Source organism: Gadus macrocephalus, chromosome 7, assembly GCF_031168955.1.
Source record: "Gadus macrocephalus chromosome 7, ASM3116895v1".
Taxonomy (NCBI): Eukaryota; Metazoa; Chordata; class Actinopteri; order Gadiformes; family Gadidae; genus Gadus; species Gadus macrocephalus.
In genome coordinates, this window is record NC_082388.1 from 11,191,162 (window position 1) to 11,214,794 (window position 23,633).

Below are 23,633 nucleotides of genomic sequence, written 5' to 3' on the forward strand. Positions count from 1 at the left end.
GAGTGAAGCCGGTTGCTTTCCTTAGATCAACACCCTTCAGATGCCGACCTCGCCGCTCATGTGAAGCGGCAGTGCACCGCGGCAAATCATCAATCACGATCAAGGTGTGCTCAACAAAGCGTGAAACTAATCAGTTAGCACTGTCCAATCATTCCCGCCAGGATGAACCAATATTTGACCAGAGGACAATGATCTATGCGGGATGACCTCCTAATAAACCAGGCGGCGGTATTACCTGGAATCAACCAAAATCAAAACCCAGGGAACGAATCATCCAGAATTCGCTAGCAATGAAGAGTTAATTAAACCGGTTCTTAGCTAGGGGGTGATTAAGTAATGGCAGGAATAAGCCATTAAGAAACACAGGAGGGGGGTTAAATGCGGGTTATTTATCCCAAAGTTCTCACATCATGATCTGTGCATCCGTAATGTCACTAATGCCTAATTGCAAAGACCCTTGGGTCAGCTAAAGGCTACACAGGTCTCCAATGTTCTCCTTGTGCAGACGGTTCTAATTAGCGCGCCATCACCATTGTAGCACATCCAAATATCAGGATCAACTTTATACAACTTCATCTTGGAAGTGTTCCGGATGTTCCTAAGGTTTAACGTACCCTAAACGTGAAACCCTTTTCCCGTAAAAATCGATTGAGACTTTTCACTATGATCTTCTAATTGCAGCATGACCCGCATTAACACTGGTTAAAACAACACGTCTTAATGAAACATCCTATTGACGTTGACTATGGCAGCGATTCTCAGAATAACTGAACCTTTAAGGGCTGTTGTTGTTGGTACCGTGCTTTAATCGTCTGGCAATGATTTGCAGAAGTAATAGGCAGAGTGGAGGAGGTTAACTCATGCTGCATATTCAACAGGTCCTCAAGTACTTCCCATTCCGCATGACTGGATCAAAAATTTATTGAGCAAGATATAGAGATGTGCCTTCTTTAACACTTCTGAAATCATAATGACATTTCTTACCTGTGTTGGTTGTTATTTCAATCCAACTTATTGACCACCAAACGAGTTGATTCCATCTTCGACTGCCAGAGCCCTAATTAATTACCCTTTCTCTCTGACTTTATATCAACATCAATGCTAGAGCCGTATAGCCTCATATCCGTGCAGCACGTGTATCCCAGAGACCTCACAATGGCTGCAACAGGTCGCACGCCTCAGTGAAACCTCCCCAAGAATATAGAAGCAAGGGGCCAGCAGAAGGACGTGCTTCCTGCTGAAACAAAAATCCCTGAATCTAATTTACATGTGTTACAACGGTCCCCTTCTCCTCGAGAGAACCAGGTAGAGGTAATCATACATTCACAGCGCTGCACTCCGCATGACCCATTTCTCCTTCAAAAGCAGACCGGAGAACCGCGGAATCAATGGAGCCTAGCGAGATGTGGCTGGCGGGCGGATGCGGGACGCCTTCACCCACGCAGAAGACACCCCCTGCTATCGGCCGTGTAGAAAAGCCTCCGCACGGGGCCGTACTCACGTCTTTGAGGCAGCCCATGAAGTTGTTGCTGACGGGGGAGCCGGGCAGGTCGGCCGTGTTCTGACTCCCGCCGATGTAGAAGAGGTCGTCTGAGCCCAGCATGGTGTAGTCCTCCTGGGTGTAGCCCGTGGTGGTCAGGATGCCGTCCACCAGGATGGTGACCTGCAGGGGGCCATTTTGGAGATAATCATGTTTAGAGTCTGGAGTGGGAGTGAAACACAACAATTAGGTGTACTTAATAGTACACCACAGTAGACAGTAAAATCTAATTTGAATAATAGCTATCCACGGATACACTGCGAATACCTGATTATTTTTCTTTAATTTATATTCACAATATAAAGTTATATTCCGTCTATATTTTTTTCGTGCATTTTACCTAGTTCTGTGAGCATTCTCATTTTAGGACTTGTATCTTTTAAATGATTTAACTGTACATTCCCATCAGGGATAAGAAGTGGATCTTATCCTTTATTATCCTTTATTATGCACATAAAATGTCTATTTTAATGTTTAGATAACTAATTGTATGTCTGAATGTCTTTGTTAAGCGTATCAAATTAACAGGAGGTTATTTAATAATATAACATTTGCCCAAATGGCAGATGCTTTTTATCAAAAGGGACAATACATTGCGCGTTGTAAGCATAAGTAGAGCCTCCAGAGGGATTGGAACAGCTGACCCTGACACTGTTTATATACCCCGCTCTACCATGTTTTAAACGCTAAACCATCAGAGTGGCTAAAAGTAGCTTCAACAGTCAAATGGTAGTTCTCACATATGCCCCGGTGACAGCTGGGCCATGTGCGAGATGGTAAGACACCAAAGATGCATCGCCAACATGCCTCGTTCTAATTCGGTTTCTATGCAAACAGTTCACACTGTACATTCATTGACGTTGAATAGAACTTGTGAAAGATGCTACGAAGGCCTGTAGATAACATGCCTTTGACCTTGCGGTGGTGCATGTATATGAAGTGAGTTTGGGAGGTGGGAGGGAAGGACATGGCCTGGGACCACAGGTCGGCCTGGAGCGCTGCAAGGCGCAGTGCCTACGTGGGCCAGCGAGCCAGCAGGGTTGAACCGCCCAGCCACCATCAAAGATAGCTTTCGCCCTCGTTACGGAGCAATCTCCTCGGTCACACAGAGATCACAGGCGTATCGTACGCGTCCACACAGTGACGTTCCACCTCAGGCCTGCCTCCTCGTTATGAGCACTAGGATAATGGTTTCTAATCTAGCACCGGAGGGACATCTGACTGCTATAATAATAATAATAATAATAATAATACGTCCCAGCCGGTAATTAATGTCAGTCCCAGGTATAAATTAGAGCTGTCGTTCTACGCCGTCTCACAAGGTCTCTGATTTATACGACAGGGCAAGCAACCAATACACTGAGATAACCTGCACTGTCCGTCTGCAGAATCATTGTCGTATTGACACACACACACACACATACCCACGCACATGCACACACACACACACACACACACACACACACAAACACACACACAAACACACACAGATCTGCTACTGCTGCTTAGTGCAAGTGTCAGAATTGAGGTCATATTTTCTCTGTAGAAAGAGGAAAGACAAACATAAAACACTGACAAAATGTTTGCTTTGGTTCGCGTGATGGCCTAAAAATAGAGGAATAAATGATTCAATAGGGGGCTGGGGGGTGGAGGGGGTGGGGGTCATGTAAGGCTTGAGCGTAAAAGTATAGCACTGTCGTATGTATGGAGGAGAGCGAGAGAGAGACTCAGTCAGAAAGCACAAGGAGAGAGAGAGCGTAAGTCAGATATCACAAAGAGAGAGAGAGAAAGAGAGAGCAAGTCAGATAGCATAAGGAGAGAGAGAGAGAGAAAGAGAGAGATAGGCAGAAAGCACAAAGAGAGCGAGAAAGAGAGACAGAGAGAGAAAGTCAGGCAGCACAACAAGACAGAAAGATAGTGAGAGAGTGGGAGGGATGGAGAGAGAGATGGAGAGAGAGAGCGAGAAAGAGAGCAGAGAGAGATAAAGAGAGAGAGAGAGAGAGAGAGAGAGAACGAGAGAGACAGAGAGAGGGTGTTAGAGAGAGACGTAGATAGAGTAGGTGAGTGGGAGGCACAGAGAGAGAATGAGAGAGGGACAGAGGGGTGGGTGAGAGGGAGGTATACAGAGAGTGAGAGAGAGGGAAAGAGAGGGAGAGAGCGAGAGAGCAAAGAGAGGGAGAGTGAGAGAGAGGGAGAGTGAGAGAGAGGGAGAGAGAGAGAGACAGATAGAGAGAGAGAGAGAGAGAGAGGGAGAGAGAGAGGGAGAGAGGGAGAGGGAGGAAGCCATGTAGCAAAACAGAGGAATTCTATCGCTGCAGATAGACGGAAATACAGGATGCAGTAATAAATACAAAAAAAAACACTCTCCCACTGCAGCTCTCACAGGAGCAGGAAATGTTCCCCCGTATCTACATGACAGTTAGCCAGCCTATCTGGGGAGGGGAGGAGGAGGCGGAGGAGGAGGAGGGTGGGAGGAAGGTGGGAGTTGGGGGAGGGGCAGCAATTTACGCTAGGATCAAGTACACGGCAGGAAGCATAAGAGAGGCTGTAAGCAGACGAGGGGGAAAGAGAAAGAGGCGAGGAGGAGGAAGAGGAGGAGGGAGAAGAGGAAGATGAGAAAGAGGAAGAGTGAGGAGAAAGAGAAGGAGTCTAGGAGAAATTGTAAGAGGTGAGGTGGAGGAGGAAGAGGAGGAGGGAGGAGAAAGGTGTTTGGAAGAGGAACAGAGAAGGAGTTGAAGAGGAAGAGAAAGAGGAGGAGGATAAAGAGGTGGGGAGGATGTGAGGAGGAGGAGAACGTGGAGGAAGGGAAAGAGAAACAGGGGGAGGAGAAAATGAGGGGGGAGGTTGAGGGAGGAGGAAGCAGTGGGGAGGAGAAGTGTGAGTGTGGGGGAGAGCGAAGCGGCTGGTTTGCAGCACATGGGCGTGCCACCGTGGAGGTAGCAGCGGCACCTTGCCCTCCTGCTCTCTCTCGACAGAAACATTTTAGCTGGGCTTAGGCTCATCTCGCCGGTATGAATCAATGATGATGTGACTCAGATCCATTAGGAGGGAGAGAAAAAACAACCGGACTAAAAGCCATATGTAAATGAGGAGCGGGGGAATTTGATGAAGCCAGGCAAGACATTTAGACTCAAACCGCTATCTGTTATGCATAATAAATCACACCCACTGCCATGCTCATTTGCGGCCGTGCATTCTCTAATTACGTCATTCAATCTGGAAGCAGGCTGAGGGCCACTCTGCACAGTGCCGTCCCTGTACTGGCCCTTGAGGCCCCCCTGAGGAAACGTCTGAGGTATGTTCTGGCCATACAGAATCCACACAGCAACCATGCAACCTTGCAGCTAGACAAATTAAATTATTATATATACAGTATAGCAAGTAAATCTGCCTCTCTCTCTATTGCCAAAGTTGACAAACATAACAAAAAAACTAATCATTTATTCGTTTTTTGGTAAAAAAAAACAATAATATAAAATTCAAAACATTGTTATACATTATGAATACCACATTAGTTGGAAGTCAAATATCTATGTGTCAGTCTCTCCATCTCTCTCTGTCTCTCTCTGTCTCTCTCTGTCTCTCTACATATAGAGATAAGATTATCTGCGACTGAATGATATACAGTGCTGGGGTTTTCAAAGTGTGCAGTATACATAATACTATGAAAACTCAATGCTAATTACAGCACCGGTTATGTGAAAGTGCGCCTTTAAGCCACTGAGTGTTTGAAACCTCTACATTACAGAGGGTTTTACTACACGGTGGAAAACCTTTGAAGTACGTGTTCACTAAAGCATTCACTGTGATATATTTCCTTTTAATGCTTAAGAAGTGTTGCACAGTGTTCAATTACATAACTACATAATCCATGTGCTATTTTCAACAAAGGAAAGGACATGGTGAGGATTCTATAAATACTGATCAAGGACCACTGATTGGTGGACTACTGGATTTTTTTAGGGATGCTTCAGCTGACATCTTTGCACCGCAAACAAATACTTTGATTGCCCGAAATTCAACATGCATTTGTTTCCCTTACATCTAAAGCGGTCAGCGTACCTCATGGGGAAATAAGTTCGGCAAGGTCGTCGCAAGAAGAAGAAGCGCATACCTCACCGTACGTTGCTTTCAGCACAAATTGCACCTCCAATATCTAGCGAATTGCAGAGCTCTCCGCGGACGAAGGCGATGCGAACCTCGTGTGTGATTAGTCACAAAAAAAAGACAAGTGGGATTCATTTTGATACGGATTCCCCATCTCCGTTGAGACCAGACTGGTCTTGACTAATGGGACGTTCACTGACCAAAGTGAACCTGCGTCGAGTATAAAACAAGTTTGTCTGCAGAGGGCCTCTTCAGTCTCTGCTGGCCAAGATAAAATCTACTTTATTTGAAGCATGCTGTCCACTTTAGACGAGAGCAGGCTGCAGTGGTCACAGTGTTCTTGTTGTCATTCTGACCACACTGGCAGTTCTAAGATGGCCGTCTGCTGTGTAAGTCGTAGGTGTACGGATCTGTGTGTTTCTGTTGCCTGTGTTTAGCTGTTCCTTCAAGACATTGTTATGAATGCGATTCTCTTTTTACAAACACCATTTCTATCACAACAAAGAAGGTAGTTCACAGCTAATGAGCTCATAGTGTTCTGGTGGCAAGAGTATCATTTAGTAGAGAATAACAAGACGTTTAGGTAGCGCACATATCGTTTTACACTGCAGACTCTGCTGCCCAGGATTTGTGGAAACCCTCGGGGTAATATAAAGTAGATTTTGTCATGGTCTTTTGTGTTTGTGGAGCGAGACTTTGAGATGCTAATTGCAGTAAAAGATGTGTTAAAGATGCCAAATGCATGCCTTGCATACACACTCACACACATACACACACACCCCCCCATCCATCAGTCGTTCATTCTAGCTTTTTATCTGTGTTAGAGACAAAGAATCATTCGGTGGATCAATCTGTCTGCCTGTCTGTGTGGCTCTGTGGCTGCATGCCTGTGTGTGTGTGTGTGCACGTCTGTCTTTCTGTCTACATATGCAAGCGTGCACGTGTGTATACAGTGCCCGTGTGTACACAGTGCAGGTGTGTGTGTGTGTGTGTGTGTGTGTGTGTGTGTGTGTGTGTGTGTGCGTGTGTGTGCGCGCGTGCGTGCATGTGTGCGTGCGCTTGTGTCCATGCGTGTGCGCTAAACACGCGTGCGTGCGACGTACCTGGCGCAGGTTCCGCGTGACCCGCACGTCGTGCCAGCCGTTGTCGTTGAAGTTGCCGGCGGCGGGCTCCACGAGGGCCTCGAAGGCCCCGGAGCCCAGGTTGATCACCAGCCACAGGGCCCCGTTCCTCAGGGACAGGTTGACGTAGTCGGCCGAGCGGCCCGTGTGCAGCAGCAGCCCGTTGCGCTGCCGCGTGCGGAAGGACAGCGTGATCTCGTCCAGGCTGCTCTGGATGGGCGTCTGGGACAGGTTGTAGCTGAAGAACTCGTTGCCCCTGAAGGTGGCCACCGACTCAGCCTGGCCTGGGAGGACCCAGGGCGGGGGAAACACACGTCTCTCACGGCCGCCCACGCTTCCGTCAGTCCCTTGGGGTCACGGTCGGACCCTGACCCCAAGGGACTGACGAAGCAGCGGGCAGCCCCCCTGTCTGAGACGTGTTTTCCCCCCTGTGTTGGCCTGGGGACCCCCGGGGGAACACGTCTCAAGAGGCCCCCCCCCTTTAGCATAAGGGGGGAGGGGGGGGTCAAGGTTGGACCGCGTACACACCCCGGGGATGTACCCTTTAGTTATTATGAGGCTATATCTACACACACACACACACACACATACACATATATATATATATAGAAATACATATATATATGGCATCAAGGAGACGTTGTAAGACATCTGACTTATCTACATGATAAATGCACACAGACTAGTAGAGCTCCTCATGATGTCTACTATTCTAGCATTTCCAATGACAGCGTGAGAATCATGGAGAGGTATATATAAGATGTTATTTGTGATGGTTGTTTAACATCAGTGTCTCGTTGACACGATTAAAAAAAAAAAAGCCAATGATCGTTCGGTTTGGGAGGTTTGTGGAAATTGTAGAAACGGGAGTTGTCGGCTTTTTCTGTTTTTTTCTGTTTGTTGAAAACTATTATTGAAAACACAACACCTTACTAGAAAGAGATAAAGTTGTCACCAATATTCCACTAAAGACTGAATATTACGACGAATTGTTTTCACAGATACCTGCAACATAGTCAAACGAAGAAAACACATAAAGAAAGAAAGAACACATCCAAACAGCCAAACAGAAAACGAAACGATTGGAGTTGAAAAACGAAGGGATTAATTGGGAAATAAATTTGAATAAAGTGCAAGGCTGACTTTGGCTTTTATTTGGCAGATTTATCGCTGCTTGTCAACGGCTGGGCCAGATCGCCTTTTAGAACTAGAGTGTTTAACAGTGAGGCCCCCTATGATCGTTAACGCCGTGACCCAGATTATTGCTCAGGCAGAAAATCGCTGGCTACATTTCCGGGTTCATCTAAAAAACTTGAGCATTATGAAAAATGGGAAACGTGCTTTGTCTTGGATTTACAAAGAACGGCAAAAATTGCTTGCTTGTCGTGACAGTGGACAGGGCACCTTTAAGAAGACTTTGGTTAATATTTACGTCACTACGCCGTATTCACACACACGACTAGGAATGATCTCAAAACGACTGACCTTTAACCCTGTTTAGCCCGTTTAAGTCTTTCATGAGTGAAACATTGAATTGTCTTGGTTTGCTTAAATGTAGACGTAGTCCACAGCACATTACGGCACTCTGATACAAGAGAGAGTATACCAATACGCACGTCAAGGAAGATTTATACTTTAACAGTAAAAAAAATGCTGCATATGTTTATCTGAAAAGGTGGATTCAGCAGTGGATATTCTTCACCTCACTAACAAGCAAGAAGAACCGAGGAAATCCTGTTTAGTCTGTCACCCTATTACTGTTCCCATTTTACATTCTCCCTCTCCTTATGGTCTCATTCTACTACTGGTCTGCACTTAAACTAGACATACGGCTATAGAAGCAGCACTCGCACTGTATTTAAGGAAGCAGCATCTTCTCCATTCGGTATTTAAGATGGCAGCCATGTTTATCTCCATCAGCCAACCCTTTCCTAATGCCAAGGAGGTCATATTAGCCAAGAATGTCCTCCTTCGGCTCTGTCTTACATCCAATCACTTCTCTCTCGAACATGAACGTTTCCTGGAGCCAAGAGCGGGAACACAGAAGTAGGCCTCTAATCTATGATGTCACACTGATGCACCGCCAGCAGCGGCTCAATTTACAAAGAACCAGCAAATTACTTTCCTGAAGTTTTACAGCGTATCTCCCGGATTTCTTTTTTTTCTTTCTCTCTCTCTCTCGTTCTCTCTCACTTGTATAATATTATGGGCTGTTACCGTTACCCGACCAGGCCTCATTGTTTAAAGCCGTCCACCTCTGCAGCTGCACGGCTGGCGTTGTACTGTGTATGGGCGCTATTTCTTAACACCTCCGCGCGGGAATGTGTCCAAGAAATTGGAATGATATGATTTGATCGTTCAATATTGGAAACCCGGGACATTGTAGTCTGCTCTGGCACGTTGACACACGATTTAACAAGGAGATGTTGATTAAGATATCATAGTGCCTGTTGGGGATCATTCTACGTTGTTTTATATATGTTTTTATTGCTATATAATTATATAATTATAATAATTATTATAATTATATGCATTACTTTAGGGAGGACTTGCGAACCACATGATCTTAACTCCAGCTCCTATTGGCTAAAGCAAATCCCATAAGCTTTAATGGCCAACAGTTTCCTCAACATTTCTGTTATGTTGAACATTATATTTATTTTAAACACATATGAGGTGACTTAAATTATCTGTTCGTTTTATTTGTCTTAGCCCCTTTAGCTGTTCTTAAATAAACTACCTTGCATATTATTATTTTTTAAACCATCTGCACTGGTAAAGCAACAACGCTATTTGTAGAAAACTTTCATTAATTTCCTCTCTCTTTCCTATATTCCCAATGCAGCCCAAGAATAATTTTTAGCTCTTAAGAGATAAATATGGTTAGCTGCAGAGAAATGAATGTAAATGCAAATGCAAAATACATTAACCCCTCCAATCACATGGACTCTCAATTTGAAACGCTTATTTTACGTCTACACTTATGCAACACTTTACTCGCAAATCCTGGTATGCAAATCCAGGTGAATTATCTCTAAAAGCACTATTGGCAGTGGCTTTGTGGAGTTGAGGATCAATAAGTGGAACATTAGAGCCGTTTATTTGCAGGGGGAAACACACACCGCTGTTGCATATTAGAGAGTGTATTGACCTAATGTGTGTTGAGCTGAAACCTCTCTCACGGGCTGATACTGGAGCCAGCCTGCATCCCCTGCTGCCTACAACCTGTTCTGAAATCCCCCCTTTAACACCATGAGAACCGACTGATCCAAAGGTAAACCCTGTTTTTATTTTGTTTGTGGTTGTTTCATCCGTTACCTTGGCGATTAACTGCAGAGGGTCAAAGGTGAAGTCCAAGAAGCTCAGTCAGTGGGCAGGACAAAGTGGGTGGGGCGAGTTGTGACGGACAACACATCGAGTGAGTAACACACACAGAGCATCACATGACAGGAAGCAACAAATGGAATATGCATATACGTGAGGAGAGATAGATAGGAGATTATTGAGGCACAGTCAACGCAAATGGTTGCAGGGAGGCAGGGAGGGAATGAGGGAGGGAGTGGGAGGGAGGGGGAGGGAGAGAGGGAGGGAGGGAGGGAGGGAGGGACAGAGGTGATTCTGGGGGCTTTTTTAAGGAGGGACGAGCAAGCCAGTTGACCCCATACCTTGGCGGGTCAGCTTCAGATGCGCCAGACCTTGAGGGAAAGAATAGAAAGAAAAAGAAAACAGGGGATCGGGAGGAAAAAAGAGGAAGATCATAACGAGACTCGGGAGAGGAACGGAAAAGCTTTGTCACAATGTTGGACTGCAGTTTGTGACAGACATCCTCGGTGGTACGGATGTCGGAGGTCCGAAAAAATCGAAAACATAAAGGAAATGATATTAAAGAAACGAGAAAACAGACAAACACCTCGAGGGGGGTGGGGGGAGGGGAGGAGGGAGCGCGAGAGAAGAAAAAACAACATCTTGTTCGGCGCAACCCCTGGAGAGGTTGCTCACAGAGATGTTTTTTTTCAAAATGGAACACATATGCTACAGTAAACGCAGACCGAGTTTGAATAGATGTTTTCTATTTTATCCAAGTCCAATCAATAATTGTATTATTTTGGGGGGTGGGGGGGGCGGGGTTCAACACAAAATCTTAAATTTACTAAACCTTGTTTGGAACCAATAATATAAGAAATTAACAAGGAAACTGTCAAAATACGAAACTATGTGGATAAGATAGAGCAGGATCAATGATGGATCCTAGACCTATCGATACTTTACAAGGCATCTATTTATGGTCAAATATATTGAAAGGAACAAAGCACAGGATGCGACCTATAAATCCAGTGAGGAACTTTAATGTTGGGCAATTAGTTTATCTAATTACAGCATCTTTGGCACCACATTAAAAAGCTCACTCCCACACACCATGTGTTGCCATTGTGTCAAATTGGTGTGTTTGGCACGATTGTGGAGAACATGTTATTGATCTTTCACTGCGCTAATTCACCGGGGATTTACAACACAGCTCATTTGGTTTGTGAATACGGCCTGTTGCGCACGCACGCACGCACGCACGCACGCACGCACGCACGCACGCACGCACGCACGCACGCACACACGCACACACGCACACACACACACACACACACACACACACACACACACACACGTACATATATATTCATCCACACACACATAAACCATTACGGATCCACTGGATCTCCTGACCCAGACTCATTAGCATGATGACTAGGGGGGGAGCATGACCGCAGCGAACGCCCATACACAGCATCATCTACTGAAGCTTTTTCAACACCAACCATTAATATCTTCTTATTTTCCCATTAGAGCAACATTTCCTCCTGGAGGTGGTAAGGGGGGGGGGGTTGTTGGAGTACAACCTAATTTTTTTCAATTGTGTAAACATTAGAGAAGTATGATTCATTTTAATAAAAAATAAAAAAATAAAAATGAAAACGGTAAAAGTGGTTGGCATAGCAACCGGCGCACTTTTTCTCTCGCTCCGAAACGGCATGTTCAACAGTCTAAGCCACCTAAAATTCTCTCCCCTTATCTTTGCACACACACATCACTACTTTCTCAGATGAACACGTTCCCTAGTATCTCTCTCTCTCCCTCTCCCTCTCCCTCTCCCTCCCTCCCTCCCTCCCTCTCTCTCTCTCCCCCACTTTCTCTCTCTCTCTCTCTCTCCCCCACTTTCTCTCTCTCTCTCTCTCTCTCTCTCTCTCTCTCTCTCTCTCTCTCTCTCTCTCTCTCTCCCCCACTTTCTCTCTCTCTCTCTCTCCCCCACTTTCTCTCTCTCTCTCTCTCTCTCTCTCTCTCTCTCTCTCTCTCTCTCTCTCTCTCTCTCTCTCTCTCTCTCTCTCTCTCTCTCTCTCTCTCCCCTCTCCCTCTCTCTCGCTGGGCTCTCCTGGGCACAAGGAGGTACACTCTGGTGTTTATGTTTCCACAATTATTGTCCTGAATAGTTATTTTAATCCCAAGCAACAGAGCTGTAAAAGATTACTTGTGGAAGCAGTGGCCTCTGTCGCATCACACACACACACAGTATCAAATGAATACATTGGGAATGTAGAGTAACCCGAAATAATACACTAAGATGTCCGGGTACCTGCATAAGCAGAATGGGTATGGGGGGAAATCATGACATTAAAAAAATAGATATTCATTTTTATGCCTGTTCAGATGAATTGAATGAAAAATAATATTTTCAAGCAAATGTTACTTGAACCGTGTCAGTGTTAGTATACATTTATTTATATTATTACATATGGTTGTTTGTTTTTGGTTGTGATCCTTGACTAGGACGGACTGGTGAGCACCCAAGAAACAAGGAAAATAAACAAAATCCTCTTTCTTTACGTTATTCTCTGATTTGATTATCTACAGACATCCTGCGCTCGTGTGTTTGAGGTGCTTGGCTGTGCCGGATTTACACTCGCAGCGGCTCTAATATTGATTCTATGCTTCCCTCGCCTGTAAAACGCTGCTAAATGAATACATGCAGATGTATAAAGACTGCTGTCCAATACAAGACATGCTTTATAAGTCCTGTGGTGGAATTGAATATAATTAGAGGGGATCTTGGATGTGAAACCTATTGCTCGAGGATTAGGGTGGGCTGCGTTTGTCTTCGCGACGGCGTGGACGCACTCGATGTGATCCTAGACTAATTAGGGATTAGCCCAAGGACACGTCCAAGCCACACAACACCACAGATCTCCTGTTTAAACGTTTCTTTGTTTGCAGAATCCACATCCGTTTGGTTCAGAATCAGAGCTAGTCGATCTCCTCAATGGTATATTTTTTAAAAGAAAACAAGAAGAGATGTCTGGAAGATGAATAGCGCCGCCCGGCTATAAAATGACACATCTTCACATGTATTGACAGAATGACTGCAGTGTTAAATATTGGCTTTAACCCTCTTCAATGCGTTCCCGCCGTGGTGAAACGAGGGATCCGCAGGGGTCTTTTCTCGGGCCGAGTAAGCTTTGTTAGGTAGTGGTCCTTATCTCTTTCTCCCAGGCCACAGTGATGAAACACAGGGGGGCAGCGAGGGGCTGGCGAGACTCGGCTCTCCCTGGCATCAGAGCGTTCAGTCCGCCCCTAGATAGATCCGGGTCCAGGCTGTGCCTCGGACGGAAGAACGGATGGAAGGACAGCTGACTCACCTGCAGTCCACTACTGAATCAATCCAGACAATTTTTATGAAACTGCAACGCAGCATCCGTTTAAAGTGGGACACAAAAAGAGAGAATTCTTGCAGGGCATACATTCCCCGGACTCACGGCCAGGGTGGCTGCGGTAATATATATAGGTTAGCATCCATACTATCCGGGGCGACGACAGCAGCGGAGGCTAAGGCATTGAGCTGTCTACAGCCACTGATTTAAGAGGCGTAAAGACGCGGCTGCCAACTAGGACAGGGGCCTCATCTCAAGGATAGTGTGGGACGGGCAGCGGGATGAAGAGTGTCACTTTCTATCACACTTGTTCCCATGCATTTTTCACTGGAGATTGTCTTCATGTCACATGATTTAATTCAGGGAAGATTATAGCAAGCTCATTATGGTGGATATTATTAAATGACGCTCTTTGTTTCTGTTGGTGAGCCCGGTCACCAGCTAGCTTCACTCGAGACAAATTGAGTTAATTCCATTTTTGGCCCGGCCTTAAGAAATTAAACCTATTACCTATTAGTGAGGAGTATTATGTAGATGCGGACCTGGAAACTACTTGGAACAATAACAGTTAAGTCCCCGGAGCCCGCTGTCGCCCAGAGCCAGGCGTCAGCACTAATGGCGTGGATAATTCACTGTGTTGTCAGGACTCAAGGTAAACATTTCATTTGCGCCCCGTCTGGTTTCCCCTCCAGGTTCGACGGGAACGCACTCTGAACATCTTGAATTTTAATGCTGACCTAAGCCACTCTCTTGCTCAATTATATTATTGACATGTAAATAATGTGGTATAAGAATAGGAAATGGCGGTTGTTTGGTTCCATGTTCTCAAAGCTGGCTTGCGACAACATAGAAACATTGTAGACAGAGGGATCGCCGAACCAGTGCCGTAGGGATGGAGCCAACGCAACACAGGTCTGAACCGAGGGTGAAGAATCACCAGGAGGTTTGTAAACCCGCATGAATACGTTCAGCAGTTATAAACAACAGAGCTCCTTTTAAAACCTGACATCCATGGAATCCTTTTAACGCCATGTATCTACTGAACCTGCCTTTAAACCTGACACGTGTATTAAATCCAAACAGCCTCCCTTTTAAAGGAGCGAGACAGTTCATTTCATCACTACGGCTTCCACGTCGATCCCGTCTGGTCTGAGACGGCCACGTCTGCGTGATCAACAGAGATCAAATGTAGCTTTTAACAGGACACCTGACCTCCCTGTGTGGAACACACAGGGAGCTGGAACGCATCGGCCAGCTACTGATTTAACACAGCCGGCACTGTGGGTACTGTGTACTAGAAAGCATCCAAAATAAACGGCTGCCTTTTTTAATTGACCAAACCCTCTTATGCTGCATACGATGTGGATGCTCCTCTGTCGACTCGCAGAAACATTGTCCGCTGAATGCAAAATCAAAGCGCGGCTGCAGCAACATCTTATGTGCTGTGCAGAGAGAGACTCCATTATCTTGTCCCAGCAGAAGAAACATTCCAATCTAAATTATTCAAAGAAAGGAATTTACGATAGCGAAGAAATAAAGGAAGAAAATGGCTTCAAATATTTATACAGATTAACTATAATTAAGGAAATTATTTGAAGAGTATAACTTATTAAAAAAAATAAACTCTGTTGTCTCTAGACTAGCATACTGATAATATATTCAAGCATATTTATACAATATTCTAGCTTACTGATAATATATTCTAAGATCTTGATGATATATTCTAACATTCTGATGATCACTATCTCCTGAAAATATACCAGCATACCAATTATACATACAGGCATATTGGAAATATATATCATCCTATTGATATATATATCCCAGCATCGCTCTACACATGAATCTCTCCATCCTGCTTGACCTAACGCCCGGGCCATCATAATGCATCTCCTCTGGGGTGAATTAGTTGCGTGTCAGAACTGCAGTCCAAATTGACAAGAGCCACTTGATGACAAAGCCCTGGTGTGTTTCAATAGTAAACGATAAGACGGCACACTCTTCTTAGGGAAGAACAAGAAGAGGGTGGGCTGGAGTGGGGGGGCGGGGGGGGCGGGGGGGTCTTACCTTCAACTTCCTTCTGGACTGCTACTAGAAAGAGAGAGAAGAGAGAGATTGGTTTTAGAGATATTGACTTTGCAGCCGCTTACGCCTCAAACTCTCTACATCTCGGCCCATGAATCTTGTTTGAAATTACACAGCGAGAGACGCTTTCCCACGTCTGAACGTACAAAAGGCTGAAATGGGTTTTTCGGCAAAACATAAAGCGGGGTTGTTTGTGGGGGGGAAAAGAGGTGTGAAGGTGGGATCCGGATCGTTTTAATGCTCCGACAACACACTTTATCAAGCGTTTCCTGTGTGGGATGGGAGAGCGGCTGGGCGAATCTATATATGACGGAGGGAAATGAGTCAGGGGAAGTAGAGGCGGGCTTTGCTTTAATGAAACAGATGCATGATCGCACATCTCCCCGTGTACGTACTGCAGGCCCACCGCCGCGACGGGCAGAGGGGCCAGGCTGAGGTTAACTTCCACATCGGTTTAACCGTCTACGCCGCTCTACTCGGCTATATGCTATTATGTTCTATTGAATATCATTTGATAGCGTACAATTGTCAATCTACATCGCACTAGGATCTAATCCATTCAATTTTGTTCAACTGCCTCTATTTCCTAATGTGTTTCCATCTAATTTAAGGAATTCTTTACAATCCTGTTTTGTTCCATTTTATCATACAATATGTTCTTCACATTATGACTATTTGTGGGTTCTCAGCTGGCCAATTCTATTCTGTTATTTTTTGTATTTCATGGGTTTCAGTTGTAGATCCATATCCTAATGCTGTATTTTAGTCGGTTGCTAATGATCTATTCTTCGAGGTGGAGGTTGTGCATAATGCATCTCTTTGATGCAGGCAGAAGTGACGGTGCTGTCATACCGATAGGCTGCTGTCTGTAGATTACACAGGAGGGGAGGGGAAGATCAGGTACATGAGAGACACCAGAATCAATATGTAACGTTTCACTAGAGCCTGAGAAAACCCCAGTCTTATCCCTGAAGAAAAGCATCCTCCCCTGACCCAGAAAACGCAACAATATTCCAATTCAATAACAGCCTTAAGAATCTCAATCTGAACAATGAACCAACATCGTGTCGAACAATGAGGTTTCCCATGATGTGTCGCTTTATTCTTTTAAATGTGCTTTTTTCAACGATTTTCCTGTTAGCGGGTGAAGCCTCAATCTACCAACCGTCAATCTCGCAGAGGCCACCTGGAACTGAAAAACACTGAGCTGACATCAGGAACAATACGCAAAGAAAAGGCTGGCAGGGCAATTACCATGTTCAGATCCCTGCTGGTTCCTCTGTGTAGTACCACCTTCAGCTTTCTTTCACTCAGAAACCATGCATCATGACGTCTCTTAAAGCTTGGCTTATTTTAGCTTTTATTATTCTAGCTGGTCGGTTAGCTTGCCTCATTTTAGCTTATCCCCTAGCTTATGTGGAGTTTATTGCTTAGCTCATTTTAGCCTGTCCCTTATCTTAGCTAATATTTGCTGGTCTCTTATCTTATCTAAGCTTCGCCTGTGTTGTAGCCTTAATTATCCTCTGTCTGTTAGCTTGGCTTACCTTGTCCTTAAGCCTATCGTATCTTGTCTCTTAGCTTATATCATCTTGTCTCCTAGCTTCGCTCACACCAGCCTAGCTTACCTTCCTGGCAGTAGCTGCCCTTGTAGCCGCTGTTGCTGCAGTCGCAGACGGCCTGGCCCTGGTGAAGCGAGCACGCCCCTCCGTGGCCGCAGGGCGAGTGGAGCTCGCACAGGTAGTCCACGTCGTTGTGGACCCCCTGGCCGTCCAGCAGCAGCGGGGCCGCCTCCCCCACCTTCAGGTTGGCGATCAGCCCCTGGAACGGCGGCTCGTACTTCACCGTGCTGGAGGTCAGCGCCGACAGGCGCACGTCGGGCGGGATCCCGCCCACAAACAGGTCGCTGGCCACCACCATCTCCCCCCGCTTGGCCTTGACCTCCGCCCGCTTGTTCTCGTTGTCCACCACCAGCCGCGTCTCCCGGTGGTTGCGCGTGAGCAGCACGCGGTGCCAGCGGTGGTCGTTGACGCGCGTCTCCGTGTGCAGCCTGGCGGGCTCCACGCAGTGGATGGTGAAGCGCAGCTGCAGCCGTCCGTCCACCACCAGCAGCTCCAGGAAGTCGCAGTTGCCGCCGTCGTCCAGGTAGAGCACCAGCGCCTTGCTGAGGTTGGTCTTGACGATGAGGCTGAGGTCGCCCTCGGCCTTGGCGTCCCAGCGGCTGTAGCGCGCCCACTGGCCGGGGACTCCCTCATACTCCAAGGCCACCGCCGTGGCGGCCAGCAGCGCCAGCACCGCCGGGAAACACACCGAGCGTGACGGCCGACCTTCACACCTCCCCATGATGGTGATGAAGGTGACTGACAGCTCCAAATTATTTTCCTCTCGGTTGCGTCTACGTGATGGGAATCAGAAGCGAGCCTCTCTCTCCCCACACAGCCGCTATCGCTTTCTAATAGTTTTTTTGTTGCTGTTCTTTTTCCGTTCTTGCTTACTGCCGTCTCACCACAAAAGGCAACGGCGAATACAATGCAATTCAAGTTGGCTAGATGTACGAATTAAGGCTTTTCCGTTCGGGGCTTCCCTTTTCCCCTGAATGTTTTTGCAGTTTTTCGAAAGGCGGACCCAGAGTGTCAGTGTGAACAAGCGCAACACATTCCAACGTATGAAGCACCTCAGTTTGGGTTTGGGGTTTGGAGAGAGGAGCGACTGGAGCACCAATCCACACGACACTGTGTCTCCGGTCAGCCGTCTGCTGCTCCATCCACAAGGTGTTCTGGCCGCTGTCCAGCAACACTGTCCTTCCTCAGATCTCCCGGGATTGGCTAGGCAGACAGCCAATCATCGACTGGTACATCCACGCTCATCTTCAGCTCCCGACCATCCTGAGGGAAGGGAAGTACTGGAGCGATTAGCAGGAACAATAAAGGTTTAGCGGAGGACAAAGTAGACTAACTTCTGTTTTAGAATGATAAAAGCAATATAAAAACTCATTGGAGGATGGCACAAGTATACAAATATATATTGAAATATGGTAGGACCGGAACTGCGCATAGCAAGAACTGTTCTGCTCATCAAACAAATCTATATCAGATTAATATTATTTAGTTATTTAGCCAATATCATACATGGTAGAGGCATCAATGCATGAACCGATTTTCCCACAGTGCCGAGGGTAAATAAGCAACTCTTGTCATGGGGAACTCTCATGGTAATTCTACAGTTGTAAGGAAAAAAGGTTGGAAGATCCTTTTGAGTCATCTAAATCGCCCTTTCGAATCAGGTTGCTTTCACCGCAGAAAGTAAAGCGATAATCATTGTGGCATTGTTCAAGCCGCCCCAAGATTCACTGCGGAGGCGGCATTTAATGTAGGACTGTTTAATATACAGTTTAATATCACATGTTGTTCAGCCAAACCACCGCCACCCCCCCCAGCAAAAAATACAACAGCAGAAGTGGGGAGGGGGGGGGGGGAGAGTGCATTTGCCGCGGTCTTCCTTTCATAACCACCGTCTCTAGCTGAAGACGCAACCACATGGCGGGCGGGGACATTATTATTATTAATACTTATACCCTTGTATATCTCTACAGGTCCAACAACACATGTATAAGAATACAAAATATCCGTTTTTTTATTGCAACGCAACTGGAGTCACGGCGCCATATGGTGGGTCCCAGTCGATGCAGTCTCATTTGTTGCAATGAATCTAATGAGATTGCGGCGACATCTTCTAAGATCAGTCGATATGCATGCGCTATGTGGGCAGCGGGTGCAATCAGGGACCCTAATGTCCTCAGTCGAGGCCGTTTCTTACACTTGCAAATAACTATTGAGAATAATGGTAGTGTTACTGGCCAGTACTTTGGTAATATAAACTCCACTGTATTTACAGAACAGGGCATTAGGAACGTAGAATGATTGGAATGCACACACACACATACACACACACACACACACACACACACACACACACACACACACACACACACACACACACACACACACACACACACACACACACACACACACACACACACACACACACACACACACACACACTCATCGATGCTTTGACTTCAAGAGGTTTAGCACAATTTAAAGGGAGTTAAAGGAATCGATCCGGCAATCTGCGGTATTATTCGCAGTGTGTGAAATTTACACTGAACAATGCTCCTGCAAACCTCGCTTAAACCCAGACTGATATATGTGCTCCATCTCCCGTGAAGATTCATATCTATTGATAGAAAAGTGGAAACCATAACGACAGACACTGTAAATCAATGTCCGCAATAATTACTTTTATCAGCACCAATGTAATACGGTTGCACAGATCAACGAGTACGAGAATGTCTTGTTCAGCGATGCAAAATTAAATAACAGCCATAGAGTACTAAAGTGTGACGTCATGTTTCCATAGCAACCGATTTTCGGTTCTACACAAACCAAATTAACAAGGGGAAATCCTATGGCACAGGAACGTTTTATAGAAAAGGACACATTTTTTTGCGAATTGATTTGCGAGTTTGCTTTACAAATGATGGAAGTAATATTGAGATTGGGCCAATTTACCGTAACATTATAAACTTTATCTTTCATGCTAGTGCGAACTTTTCCTTTTAATACCCCAGGGGAATTCAGGAACGCCTTGACATGTTTCGATTGGTAGTGATTTTCACCTCTTGAAATTGATTTATTTTAATTTTGAAATAAACAACAAATGGAAGCAATGGAAACTGCCTTCTCTCGTTAGGTGGTTTAGAACTGAAAATCCGGTTGCCTGGACAACGTGACGTTTTCACTTTAGTACTCTATTCACCAAAACTATACATCATGTACGTAAATATTTATTAACACCAGATTTCAATCTAGTCCGATTGACATAAACAAGCACTCTCTTTCTAGGTTTCAGCCAAGAGGGTGTTAAATGTCAACACAAAGTAATCATTATCATTATATTCTCCCATTTTCGAAGCAGGTTTGTTAAAAGGCGTGCTTCTGACTGACGTATGCAATGCATTGCACACACACACACACACACACACACACACACACACACACACACACACACACACACACACACACACACACACACACACACACACACAAGCCAACTACATCAACCCACCAACCCAACAGCACAAAAATATACTAACACAATAACACACAAACACAACGCGACACCCACACAATTACACATCACAAACACTAACAAACAAACACACTCACTCACAAACTAACACAACGAACGAACACACTAATACAATAACACACAAACACACCACGACATCAACCAAATTACGCACCAAAAAAATAACACACCAACACACTTAACACACAAACACAACAAACTAACCCCAAAACACACTCACACACTAACACACTATTTACAATTGGGTTTGTTCCCTTAAAATAACAATCCATCGAGCTAAAATGATTTATTCGAAAACAGTAGCATACTTCTGCAATGGTGAGGCAGAGAAGGCATCACATCCCAACCGCACATACTATTGATCCGAGAGTCCTCTTTGAGTTCGCTTTCACAGCTCAAATCCTCCTGGATCAATGGCCGTACGTCAATAGCCTCCCCCAGCCCCTACCGCTTAATCGGCTGCTGATATACCGGTTGACCTGGAAACACGTCATGCCACGGGGCAGCCTGGTACTATAGCCTCTTAAAGTCAAACACCGTAGCCACCGGCTCCCTCTACCCGGGCCTCCAAGTCTTCCAGCGTCCGTCATCGTTCCAGTCCGTATTTACCACCGCCATGGCCGTTTCATTCACCATGTCACTTAGCAGACGCTTCTATCCAATGTCACAGACACATGTCGTTAAGGAGCGGGGAGGGGGTCAGAGGGAGGCGTCTTGCTCAAGGAGGCCTCAGGGTTAGACTGTGGATGTTGTGAATGAATATGAACCCAGCACCGCTTTGCTGTCGTCAAACCCGCTAACCGCTACGCTAAACTAGCGGCTAACCGCTACGCTAAACTAGCGGCTAACCGCTATCCCTTTCGGCTGCATTACTTATCCAGCCCTAGCACAAACTCGGAGGGAGGGAGAGAAAGAAATAGAGAGAGAGAGAGAGAGAGAGAGAGAGAGAGAGAGAGAGAGAGAGAGAGAGAGAGAGAGAGAGAGAGAGAGAGAGAGAGAGAGAGAGAGAGAGAGAGAAAAACAGTGAGAGACGGAGAGGGAGCGAGCGGGAGCGATAGAGAGCATCTAGCACAGTGTGTAGTATCTTGTCATCTCAGAGCCTCCCTGTGATTTAGATTAATGATTCAAAACAACAATTTTCTACATCTGAGAGGAGGAGGGCTCGGTGCTCGGTGGGCTCCTGTTCAGCCTGGTTCACCGCTTCCCCCCCCCCTCGTCCCGCCCAGCGGATGGGGGTGCTGCCGAGACGCCCGCCCGCCCGCCCGCCGCTATGTTAAATGACTCTGCGACGCGGTGAAGACGGAGGGGCGCTTCCTCAGTCCTCGTTATGCACACGGTGGTTAACGCCTTCCTCAACGGAATCGTTGAGGAAGGCGTTCGTTGTTGCATCGAACAAGCAACATCATTTATGATGTTGCTTGTTGCTGTAAGGGAATGGCTATGCGTGTGAGTGTGTGTGTGTGTGTGTGTGTGTGTGTGTGTGTGTGTGTGTGTGCGTGTGTGTGTGTCTGCTTGCATATCTGTATCATGCATGTGTGTTTGTTTGCATGTTTGCATTGCCGTGTGTGTGCTCACATTGGTACATATGCAGGTATGTGAACAAGCAAACAGGCTTTTGTGTGTGTGTGTGTGTGTGTGTGTGTGTGTGTGTGTGTGTGTGTGTGTGTGTGTGTGTGTGTGTGTGTGTGTGTGTGTGTGTGCGTGTGCGTGTGCGTGCGTGTACAGTGGTGTAGTAGTGCTGGCACTCCTCTCTGCAGCAGGTACGCTAAAGGACTGGTGAATCTTTGGGGAGCGTAGATGCTGGTGAGTCAGTGTTTCAGTCGCTGCTCCCGAGAAAAATACAGCCCACCCCTCCTTTTCCTCCCCTCCCCCATTCTCCCGGGACGGACAGGTACTCTGCCTCTTCACAATATGTCTTCAATTAGGTCCTCCTCTCCCAGTTAGCTCAGGTCTCTCCCAGTTAGCCGCTGCTTAGCTTTCATTTTGGTCGTTTACTCTGCTGCTAAATTAATGATGTAATCGACATCTTCAGCCCCGCTCTTAAATCATTAAATTCTTCCTCATCTTCCCCATCATAACAGCAATTATCGGACTTCATAAGGCTCTTTTTTTGCTGATGTACATAAATATTAGCCGACTTCAGGAAGCACTCATACCAACTCAAGCAGTGGTAAGGATAACTTATGTTATCGTGGAAAACTGAATCTACCGCTAAGTGAATTCTCCCACCACGTAACTATTTACTACCATTTTGACACCCGTTGCTGTTGTTGAGATGCTTTTATTCAAAAGGGGGCTTACAGAGAATTCAGATATCTGTAGTTAAGGAACAGGCAGGGTTCGAGGCATCTTGCTCAGGTTACACTGTGGACAACGAGGATCGAACCCAGTGCCTTTCAGTACACCATACGTCCCCCCCCCCTGTGCGCACGTCCACAGGGACGGGGACGGGGGGACTACCCTTTGCATTATCATTCCCAATCCAACAACTTTTCCACTTTAGAAAGTAACTTGCATAGAAATTGCTATGGTCCCATCAAACACAATTGAACTTAGCAATTATCTTTTAATTGTGCAAGAGGAATCGTCGTGCGGCGAAGCCCATTCAGATAATACTTAACAATAACAATTAATATAAAAGGCGCCGCAGAAAGAGACGCGTGTGGGTTTTCCGGCACCGCAAGGGCAAGAGAAATGCACGGAGAGGCCCTCATGTTACATGAGCCACGGCCTCCTGGCAGCACTACTCCCCCCATGTACAGAGATGACCTGCCCGCTGGAGGAGGAGCAGTGATCGATGGATCCAGATACATGTCATGAGGCAGCAGGTTGTGCGCTAAGGGCCCCTCCTGCCTGGTAAACACGTCGATTTCGGTCACGGGAGGGCGACGGCCCCCCAGCCGACCGGCACGCCTTCCCGAGCTCAGGGGCATAAAC

At 46.2% G+C, this 23,633-nt stretch overlaps 1 protein-coding gene across 1 annotated transcript in view; it reads right to left on the minus strand.

The window, feature by feature from the left end:
* Positions 1 to 23,633, minus strand: part of nrxn2a (neurexin 2a) — a 91,920-nt gene that overhangs the window by 57,094 nt on the left and 11,193 nt on the right. Inside the window, exons 2-7 of the mRNA XM_060056227.1 lie at positions 17,174 to 18,430; positions 15,531 to 15,554; positions 10,434 to 10,463; positions 10,087 to 10,098; positions 6,751 to 7,052; positions 1,502 to 1,663 (exon numbers count right to left, since the gene is read on the minus strand). Of these exons, the coding sequence (XP_059912210.1) occupies positions 1,502 to 1,663; positions 6,751 to 7,052; positions 10,087 to 10,098; positions 10,434 to 10,463; positions 15,531 to 15,554; positions 17,174 to 17,888 (1,245 nt within the window). The 5' untranslated portion in view covers positions 17,889 to 18,430. The remainder of the gene's footprint in view (positions 1 to 1,501; positions 1,664 to 6,750; positions 7,053 to 10,086; positions 10,099 to 10,433; positions 10,464 to 15,530; positions 15,555 to 17,173; positions 18,431 to 23,633) is intronic.